This window comes from Peromyscus eremicus, chromosome 6, assembly GCF_949786415.1.
Source record: "Peromyscus eremicus chromosome 6, PerEre_H2_v1, whole genome shotgun sequence".
NCBI classification, from domain to species: Eukaryota; Metazoa; Chordata; class Mammalia; order Rodentia; family Cricetidae; genus Peromyscus; species Peromyscus eremicus.
In genome coordinates this window covers 42,835,642-42,846,874 of record NC_081421.1, presented here as the reverse complement: position 1 = coordinate 42,846,874, position 11,233 = coordinate 42,835,642, and the positions used below count along the sequence as shown (strand labels likewise).

The window sequence follows — 11,233 nt, the reverse complement described above, 5'->3', positions numbered from 1 at the left end:
CAGATTCATTAGGTTTAAGCGACTCACATTTGGATGAGCCAGAGAATTGTCATCTTGGTACTTGATGGCTGTGGGGATGCTGTCAGGGTCTATTTCCTTTCCGATGCTGGGTGGGTCAGCGGCTACTGATGCTGGTCCTGATGGTGGAGTCACATGCTTCACTTCACTTGGTTCTACTGACTGAAAATGCAACACAGCAATCTAAGTATTACCCATGTTTAGAAGTTGGGTTTCATATATCTAATATTGAACAATGATTGCTCTAGTAAGTCTTCTCTGAGATGATAGTCATCCCAAAAGGTTCCATTCCTGAATGACAAGAAAATTGTTACTCAAAGAAACACAAGTGTGGAGGGATTTTTTTTCATTTCTGATAATCAGTGTGCTTTTCTTATGAAATCAGTGTTCAGTCTTATACTATTGAAATACACATGCATGCATATACACACATACACACACATATACACTTATTTTGCATCAAATTATAATAATAAACTATTACAACATACCTCTAATATTTAGTTGGCCTTAGTTATAAAGGCAAATCCAAAAGTTATCCTATACATATCTATCCCTGTTAACTATAATTTGCACACCATACGATGGAGTTTAGCATATCAACAAAATTCTACAACAGCTATCATGATCTACTTCAGAACATCTTCATTATTCCTTCCGACATTCCATGTCTCTTAGCAATCACCCTTGATTTCTTCCAACCTCTTGATGATAGCTGTCTATTCTGGATACCCTGTGTAAAGGAACCATGCACTGAGTGGTTTGCTGTGACTGGTTCTTTTATTGAGCCTAGCATTTTAAAGAACCATACATGTTATAGCACATCAGTACTTCATATCTGAAGTTGCTAAATATCCCATTGTACAGATCTGCACATTTTATTGATCTGTGAATTATCCATTGATGGACTCAAAGGTTATCTTTTAAGATTGCTTACAATATTTTGAAATAAAAGCTTGTAAAAAAAAAGGTACATCATATTCTGTAAGAATAAAATTAAATTTGCTACTTTTATTTTTTTCAAACTACATGCAGTGTTTTCCACGGTCCATACACTGTCCTGAGTGCTGGGCACCCAAAGACTGATAACTCATTGTTCCTGCTTTGAAGGAACCAGTGGAACATGCAGATTCAGGTCAACTTCAATCTTCCTTGACAGAGGAGGGGGCCTGAGGAGTGACGGATAAGCAGCAAGGTGGTAGGGATTGTATGAAATGAGCTGGATAAGACTCTGAAGTTAAAATGAAAATATAGTATAAAGGAGACAAATGGGAGATCAATTCTCCTCTGGAGTCTTTTTCTGTATCTATGGGTTCTACTGTTTTTACTTTCTATTTTCTTTTGACTTATATCTACTTTTTAACATCCATTTTCTGAATGAAGTTCAAAACAAATATTACTATGAAAAATATCTAGAGGATGAATTATGCATAAATTAATTAACTTTTTCTTAGATTACTTTATCTTGAATTTGGAGACCTATCAATTTAGCCATCTCATTAAACAATGCTTGGTAAGTCCTAGATACAAAGGAGAATAAACTAGAAAAAGGCCCTATATTTTTGCTGGTGAGCTTTGTTGTTGACTGAATGAACAGATTATAAACACATATATAAAAATAAATACATAATTATTAATAATAGTATACTTTAGCAAGAAATAAATAGGAATAATGGGGACTGGAGAGGTGAGTCTAGTTTAGATTCGGTGCCCACGCACAGTATCTTTTATTTAGGAGGTAAAATTTAAGACCTGATGAATAAGAACAGCTAGACATATGAAGAGGAAGGAAGAGAATGCTTTAGCCAGAGGGAGCAGTGTGTACAATCTGAGAGGAGAATTTTCAGAAGGGAGGCCCGAGGAGAGAGTGTACAGTCAGACCCTTGATTGCTGCTTGCTAAGCCCAGCCACACCTCCACCAGCACAGGAACTGATCAGGCAAAGGCCAGGAACTGGGAGAATCATACTTTGCTTCACTCATCGTAAGATGTTCACTCTTTGCTACCCAATGTCAGCTACCTGAAGACTGCTCAATAGATACTGTCAAGTTCTATAGTTGTTTTGGTAGAAGGGAAAGCCCTTATGTGGTGGTAAGTAGCTAGCTTTGTACGTCAGCATGCATGCGTGCATGTGCGTGCATGCGTGCGTGCGTGTGTTAAAGCCAGAGGTCAACACTGGGTGCTGTTCCTCAGGAACTCTCCATGTTGTTTCTTGATGCAGGGTCTCAGAATGGCCTGGAGCACACCAAACAGACTAGGCCTGCTGGCCAGTGATGGAAGGGATCCTACCTGTCTCCACCTCTCCTAGTGCTGGCATTACAAGCTCACCACCACACTTTTACATGAGGTTTTGGAGATGGCACCCAGGTCCTTATGCTTACATGACATGCACCTGATGTACTCAACCATCCCTTCATCCCAGATGAATTAATTCATAATGGTAAGATTCATTCATTTCTTTTTTTAAGCATTTTATTTAATTCAAACATGAATTCATTTTCATGCTATAGGAAGCTGGTCTGCATGCACAGGAGAGACTTCTATTCTTATAAACACAATGACCCTTAAGACTATATTTCTAGGACAAGAGCAGAAATTATTACAAACTAGAGATATCTATGCCACAAACTGTTTCCAAATGAAGGCATGTTTATCAATACTAAACCTAATAATCAATGATATTCACGCAAACCACAACATTAGCTTTCATAGGCATTAAGAAGAAATAGTTATTAAATTTTATTTGGCACTTTTCTTATATTTTAGAGCCAATATCCCCCTCCTATGCCATCCAGGCTTCAAATATTTGTATATATCTGATCTATTGAGCCTTGAAGGTATATGGCCCTAGAGATAAAGATACGATACACATTTATGAAGTTGAGTTAAAGGCAAGCCCGATATTCTGCATGGGGCAAAGTGGGACCCTTGTCAATTCAATAAGACTCAATAAATCAATTTTTGGTAGTCCATGTTTGCTTATAAAGACTACCTGTCTTTGTACCCCAGCACGCTCCCTCAGCTCTTAGAGAGGAAATGCTGACCACACGAACGGCCTTGAAGAGATGTGGAGGAGCTGTGGATTCTTCCTCTTCAAGTGACAGAGATCTCATTTTGTTTTTTCCTCTGTGTGTTGTCCATTGTTTGTGTGTTCCAGTGTGTGTGCTGGTACACATGCATGGAGGCTCAGGGAGGATGAAGACTTCTGATCTGTCACTCTAGGCCTTATTCCCTTGAGACAGGGTCTCTCATGGAACCTGGAGCTAGGCTGGCTGCCCGGAGGACCCAGTGACCCTCCTATCCCCATCCTACAGCACACATGTGGCCACACCTGGCTTTTTTTCCCTGGTATTTCCCCCTCTGTGTGCTGGGATCTAAACACGTATCTTCATGCTCGCAAGAGCTCTTGCTCATTAAGTCATTTCTTCAGTCCCAACATTTAAAAAAAAAAAGTATAAATAAACATATAAATTAAAACTATCAAAAGTTAGGACTGGAGCATGGGAGTTGTTGAATGGTTGAGTGTGGTTGTCAAATCAGTAGCTGCTCCTTAGTTAAGTGACAGAAACTCTAAGAGAAAACTGTGGCTCAACCATAAAATGGACCTCAGCACAGGCCCACAGAACGGCTGGCTTTGTGCAATACTGCCACCTGGTGGTACAATCGGAAAATACTTTCCTAATCTCCCTAGTTAACACAAATGCCCATGCTGCACAGGGTTATTTAGTCTCTTCTTTTGAACACTGGAGGATTATCTGCCAAACATATCAGTCTTAGGGCAAAATAACTGATCCAAGTTTATGCAGGACAGCATCCTGAAAACAAGCTATATCTTGGCTTCTAAAGTTAACGATGTAGCAAGGATCTATCAATTCCCTAACTACTTGAGTAAGATCTCGGAGTTAAACTAGCTAAATCAATATGCATTGTAGAATGCCCAGAGTGTCTGGAAGGATATTGCTAAAGGGCATTGTCTTCCTAGTGACAGTTCTCTAGCTTAATTAGTGGACTTCACTCCTAAGGAAACTGACTCCAGTTGAAAGGGTGGCTAGCATGGACAGCCGTTTTTAGAGAGGCAAACTTTATTCTAAGAGCACAGACTGTCCAGAAGAGACAGATGTGGAAACTTGGGCCCTGGGTGATTTAGTCCCCAGGAGAGTTAATCTTTGCTATGCAGCAAAGAGAGCCCATCATGTCTTCCCAGGACCTGGATGAAATAGTACTCAGGATAATTTACTTCTCTTTGCTAAGTAATCTCTTCATAAATAATTCATCTTCTTAGGCATCCCGAGTCCTGGCCTTCTACTGCAGACACAGACATTTCAGACTAGAAAGCGATGCCACTTTCTAAGCTAATAAATTGTCCCTCGTTTTATGTTTCAGTGGAGTATAAATTTATTCTTGTTAGCCCATCACTGCTCCTCTGAGCATCTCGGAGTGTAGTTACTAATAACAGTCATGTGCTGGATGGTATTCAAAGGGGAATGCCATCTCCTGAGGCTCCAGCACATTCTCTGTTGACACTAATCCTTACCATGTATGCTTTCTTGAAGGAAAAACATGAATTAAAAGTAAATGTAACAAGAAACAATACTTAGAACCAGACAGGCAAGTGTCCTAGGACAAAACCCAGTCTACAGACTCTAGACTAGTATTTTCACAGGAAAAACTTGCTCATTGACTCTAAGAACATCCAATAAGAATTGAGAATTCAGAATGAACTTCAGAAAATAAATATAAGGCCAAACCCTCAAGTAAATCATTGTTTTAGATGAATGTCTTTACACTCCGCAAGATTAAGATATCAAACAGAATGGTCATATATACATATGAATGTCCATTTCATAGCTGTGGCTCCCAGGACTGTGATGACACCCTGAAAGTTCAAATGCAGTAAGCACAGTGACAACCAGGGCTATGGGTGAGCCAAGGCTACCTCGTCCTGTACCTGACATACATCACACACTCAGCTCATGTCCTTGTATGTTCTACATTTACAAATGCCTGGTAATTAAAGTTCTAGGTATCTGTTAACACCAGGAGTGCTAGAAGAAACAACTTGATAATTCTGACATATAAGGCTAATAAACATGGAAAAGCTTTAGTTTAAAAGACAAAAAGCTCCTTGTATTTTTGGGTAGAATTTAGAGTGCTATAATATTTTTGGAGGATAACTTTTGAAACATTAAATAATGCAAACGTGAACAGGTAACTTCACCTTACTAAAAACATGTGACATCCCAAAACATAACTACTTAGAAATCTGATATTAAAGACAAAATAAATGGTTATTACATCTATCATTATTCTATTATACAGTCTTACATTGCACTTTAGAAGCACAATGTAGTAGAAGCAGAAGTCTTTAAAGTAAGTGGAAACTACAGCTATTACTTCACTACATTACTGCAACTGAAGGAGACGTGTTTCTTAGAACATCTTTTCCTGCTAAAGGAATGCAAATTCTGAAGAGCAGTCTTGTTAATGAGTGAAGAACAAGGGGAAAATTCAACAGAGACGAAATGCCCTCAAAAGTCTTTACTGGAGTTGAGTAAGTGACACACATCTGGGCAAAGACGGAGGTACGGTCTTCTAGTTGAGCAATAGCTTTATCATTTAAAGTCTCTTCCCAGTATCTATCTAGGAACAACAATTCAAAAAGTGTACACAGACATTTGTTATAAAAAACGCAGGAAAACCTGTCTATTCATGAAGTGGACATTACAGTTACAGACTCATAGGTGGTGATATCTCAGATGTTTTGATAAACTTTAAAATACAAATGGTGTCAGACCCATGTTTACACTGTTTTTATGTTGGTGGCTTGGGCTGATTCTCACTGATTCCCTCTCTCATCGGCATGACTGACATTCCCTCCCTCATTCATCTGCCTATTGGAGGAAGCACTCACATCTGAGTAAATCCATCAATAAAGCGTCCTTCAGCTGGAATCCAAAGGCTTATTCAGATGCCCATACGGGAACTTACTTTTTTGACTTCTTTACTTGATCTGAATGTCTGCTGAACAAAAGAATCGCTTTCAATGGCTTCGATTTCTTTAACTCTTTTTACTTGTTCCACCAGGGTGGCTTGGTCTAAAAAAGAACAGTGTTAGTGAACTTTGGTACAAACTTGTTACCAACATTATACCCATGCTCGGTTTTTTTCTTTTAACTGATGGAAATGCAATACATTAAGTTAAGCTACAATAGGTACTTTCCCCCTTGAATTTCAAAAATAAAATATGCCTAGAAACTAAGACTCTCATCTAAAATCTAAAACCTACTGAGGAGGTATTGCTATTACGATTTTGGGTGATCTAAGCTAATTTTGTGGGAAGGCCTTTCCCTCTACTTTATTTTAACATTTTATTATGGAAATCCACGAAAGGAAAGAAAGGACAACAAACCCACCCATAACCACCACCCAATTTTTATAATCACCAGCACTTTGTTATTGTTAGTCCACTGAGTCTCGTTTTCCATGTATTTTCGGATCGAGACCCGGACTATGTAAAAACAAATCCAAGAGGGCATACTATGCAAACCAAACTCCAGACCATGTACTGTTTTCCCTAAAGACTTTGGTGGTCACCTCTAACAGATTAAGACTTGATACCAATAACAATAATTTTTATCACAATACTGTTTGTCAGGCCTCGAATTACCACTAATTAAATATGATTTGCACGCCCCATGTTTAATTTTCTCTGGTTTAAAACATATCTTCCTATAGTAGGCTTGTTTGAGCAGGATACAAACAAGGACCCACATCACTCTTGCTTGGTGGTAGGACTTCCAGTCTCTTTCCACAGAGCCTACCACTCTTTCCTTTCATTGTTGCTTACTTACTGGAGAGTGAATTCCTTCTTTCACAGTCCTCTGCCTTCTGGACCTCATGTTGTTATCCAGCATGCTCCTCTATCATCTACTGTTTGTGCAGATCATGATAGAGCTCTGACTCTCCATTCCAGTTCAATTTATTCCATTTCAAAAATAGATTATCTGACATTTGGAGAGATGTCTCAGGAGCTAAAAGCCATTGCTGTTCTTGGAAACGTCCTGGGTTCAGTTCCCAGTACCCACCTGGCAGCTCACAACCACCTTTAACAACAATTCCAGGGAATCTGAGGTACTCTTCTGGCTCTGGCAAGCACCAGGCATGCATGTGGGGGCATATACATATATGCAGGCACTCACACATACACATAAAATAAAAATAAGAAAGTAAATCTTCAAAACTTAGAACTGGCACTGTTATGTAGTTTTTTTTTTTTCTTTTTACATTAAATCAGGAAGCGCTCGGACCACCTGTCCTGATGTTCAGATTGATCAATGGCTTCAAGGTGATGAGTCAATCTGACCTTTCTATTATAAAGTTCTTATTCATCAATCTTTCAGTTAATGGTTTTAATAACATTAATGTTTGCTTCTTAAATCAATTATTTAATTAGAAGCTATAAAGTAGTAATTTTTCTTGTTGTATTTACTAGTTCTGATTCTTTTACATTGGGGAACATTCTCTCATTAGCCACTAGTGACTGAAATACAGGCTGTATTTTGGGGTCACAAATACATTTCTTCTCTAAAATTCTGAGTGTGAGTACAGAAACACACATGTGTACTATGGCATATGTGTGGAGGCCAGAGGACAACTCCTGGCAATCGATTCTCTCCTTCCACTGTGGGGTCCAGAGACTGAACTGGGGGGGTCACAGGTTTGCATGGTCAGCACTTTTACCCACTGAGCCACATCATTGGCCCTGATGTGTATTTACATTTATTTAATGTTTTGGTCTACAGGTATCGAAGATGCCATTATTAGCTCCCAATAATACGTGAATAGCTTTAATCCATGGCAAGCGCTTTCTTATTTTGATGCTCAAATTGCTTCAACTCTGGGTAGCTTGCCCTATGGTGTGACCCCTAGCGGTAAAGGCATGCCAAGATGTTGGAGGGTTATCTTCTACAGTTCCTGTCCTCAAGGGAAGCTATCCACTTCTCTAGGGAGCCCAGACTCCTTCCGGTGGGGGAGACAGCAGAGGCAGTGATCTAGACATCTGGCATGTTCGCCATTGCTGAACCGCCATTGCTTTTCAGTCTTTCTACTGTGCCGGGAAGAAGATACCCTAAGAAGTTCTAACGTGAGTCCATGCTGACTACTACCCACTACATTAGCAATTACGATTTTAAGTAATTTTATAGTCAAGCATCTTCTCATATGCTAAAAATCTTCAGCATTAACAATATTGTCAAGGGCACTCACTTTCCTATGAGGTATGCATTAGGTTAAAAAATAAAATGGCAACAACTGCTATAAACCACAAGGGGTATTAATGCATCTTTGACCCCTTGGATCAAATATTAGATATTTACATTACAACTTATAACAGTAGCAAAATTACAGTTATGAAGTAGCAACGAAATAATTTTACGGTCGGGGGTCATCACACCATCAGGAACTGTATTAAAGGGTCGCAGCGTTAGGAAGGTTGAGAACCACTGCTCTAGAGTCACTTGAAATAATTCTCCACTTGATTAAGCTACTAATTTGATAGGACTATTCATTTTCTTAAGTTTCTGACTAACATCCATTTTTATACTGTGAAGGAGTTCGAGGTTAACATGTAAACATGACTATTCAGAGACTAAATCGCTTTTCCTATCCCAGGCCCTGAGTGCTTCCTCCAATCCAAAGATAATGATTTGTATTAGGGTTGGATTTGGCCTCCGTGATTTAGAAAGCTACAAGCATTTATGTCTCCTCTTACTGTGTGACACTCGTATACTGCATTCCTCTTGACTTGGTGTCTTCACTACAACTCAGCACAGCTTAGAGCTTTCTTTACCCTCTTTTACAGCTACACAGCTGCCTGTCTTACAGTTTTACCATGTTTTTATGAAGGCTCCATCGATGGCCCAGTTATGAAAATGGGTTTCTTTCACAGTTAGCAGCATTTCAAAAGCAGCAACCTTCAGGTATCACTTCTTACTTAGTTTTGTGGTTTTGTCCCCCACACATTAGCTAGACAAAGAATTACATGCTTGCTGGTGAAACTTGCGTTCGACAGTGGTAGCAACACATGGCTGAACCAGAGGCCACCACACACTCAGTTAAGGCAGCTCAACTTTTTGGGTTTTAGACTTTATGGATAATGGCTGGGCTTAATTAGAGGATCTGCATGAAAGCAGCTTTTGCATTCTGGCAGCCCTGGCCCGAATGCTCAGATGCTGTTACAGACGGAAACACATGGAAAACAAAAGGAAAAGGCCAACAATAAAAACTGATATTGTCATAAAAACCTCTGTCTCAACTTTCGGCCAATCACAGACTATAGTTGTATAGTCCCGTGCAAGCATCCGTTTACTCAAGGGGAAGACCACCTCCCCTTCTGAGCCCAGTCTCCTCGCTGAGAAGCTGTGTATGGAATGCAGCCAACTTCCCCCTTTTTGGAAGGACACATTTTCCTGTATAAATCCACACACTGTCACAGTGTTACAGAACAGCAAATAGCCCTCTTTGCTTTAGTATAAAAGGTTCTCTAGATTTTAATTATGTGATGTACTGAGCATATGAAATGAGAGATTCTTTGTCTAGCTAATGTATTAATATTAATGCATCCCCTACTAATGTGTAATTTTTAAGATTCTATACATAGGAAGAATGCTATAGCAGAGAAAAATAACAAAAAATGGGTACCAACTTTAATGTCTCCTTGAAAACAACATTTTTTTTTTTGAATCCAGGATTTACCAGGATTATTTACTACCACAAATTCTCAGTAAGAGGCCCTTATTTCTGACTTCAGGATGATTTCTCCTATGTGTCAGCTGCTGGGTCTCTTGGATTTTTCTCTAACTGTCTAACATATTCTCTCATTTGGATTTGTAAAGCACATCATTAGTATTAAATGTCAGAGGTGAACTGAGAAACAGTACTGATCTCTAAAGCTTGTGGTATTTGTAGCTTTAAATTTGGAAACACAACCAGTGCATAATACAAATAAATGTGGCATCACAGAACCCAGCCAAAGGGCCAGTATGCTTATTAAAATAGCACTGTAGAAATTATAAAAGAGAGAAGGAAGATTAGAGAAAATGGAACATTATCCTTGTCCTTTAAGAAAGAACCCCCCTAGGGACTAACAAGGTGACAGGACAGAGGGAGAAAGCCAGCTTGCCTGATCTACAATGTGAAAACAAACTTTACAGCTTCATCTTCTAATGCTGAGCCCCAACTCAGCAACAATGATACTCAGATGTAAAATTTCTGCTTTATAATAATAGCTCCACTCTATATCTATATTATCTGAAAACAATAACCATAAAATATTTTAAACTGCTCCATATTCAAAATTCTAGTATCAATGCCTACAAATATAAGCCTTGAGCTTAACCTTGGAGCTTTAAGAAACAGACTGAAACACACCAATAACATATACCATGCCATTCTGAGTTCAGGTTCTTTGTTACATGCCATTAAAAATTCTGCATCAGTTTAAGATGAATAAAATATGACTTAAATCAGTTACTTCTTGAAATGTTTACATGAATGCATGTAAAGCATCTTATCAGCCAAAAAGAAAAAAGAAAGACAAAAATTATTGGAAGCCTCGCTTTGTGGTATGGACCTGTGATCCTAGCTACTTGGGGAGATGAGGCATGAATATTTTGAGTTCAAGGCTTGACTGGGCTGAGGAGTGAGTGCAAGGCTGGCCTGAGTAACAGAGTGAGCCTCTGACTCAGAACCAAAAGGCAGGCTGGAAGAGGAAGGTCAGTAGCTGTAGCTCAGGGACAGAGTTTGGCCCTCCCTGAATTCAATTGTCAGCGTGGAGGACAAAACTTACTAGAAGAATAAATCCCTTAACATGGGGAACAGGAAGGAAACATATACATTAGCACTTAGTGATTTCTACAAGTATGTCATTTGTTAAGTACAATGAATTCTTTGTTGATCAGATGTCATGGAAGAGATGTATTATAAACACACACACACACACACACACACACACACACACACACACACAGAGAGAGAGGAATCAGAACGTAATTTTGAAACAAAAATATCAGTATCAACTAATTTTGTAGAAAGTAATTTTTGCTGGGTGGTGGTGGTGCACGCATTTAATCCCAGCACTTGGGAGGCAGAGGCAGGTGGACAGATCTCTGTGAGTTCAAGGCCAGCCTGGTCTACAGAGTTAGTTCTAGGACAGCCAG

At 39.2% G+C, this 11,233-nt stretch overlaps 1 protein-coding gene across 1 annotated transcript in view; it reads right to left on the bottom strand.

The window, feature by feature from the left end:
- Positions 1-11,233, bottom strand: part of Rsrc1 (arginine and serine rich coiled-coil 1) — a 323,363-nt gene that overhangs the window by 2,591 nt on the left and 309,539 nt on the right. The window contains exons 8-9 of the mRNA XM_059265450.1: positions 6,006-6,112; positions 28-180 (exon numbers count right to left, since the gene is read on the bottom strand). Coding sequence (XP_059121433.1) covers positions 28-180; positions 6,006-6,112 — 260 coding nt within the window. The remainder of the gene's footprint in view (positions 1-27; positions 181-6,005; positions 6,113-11,233) is intronic.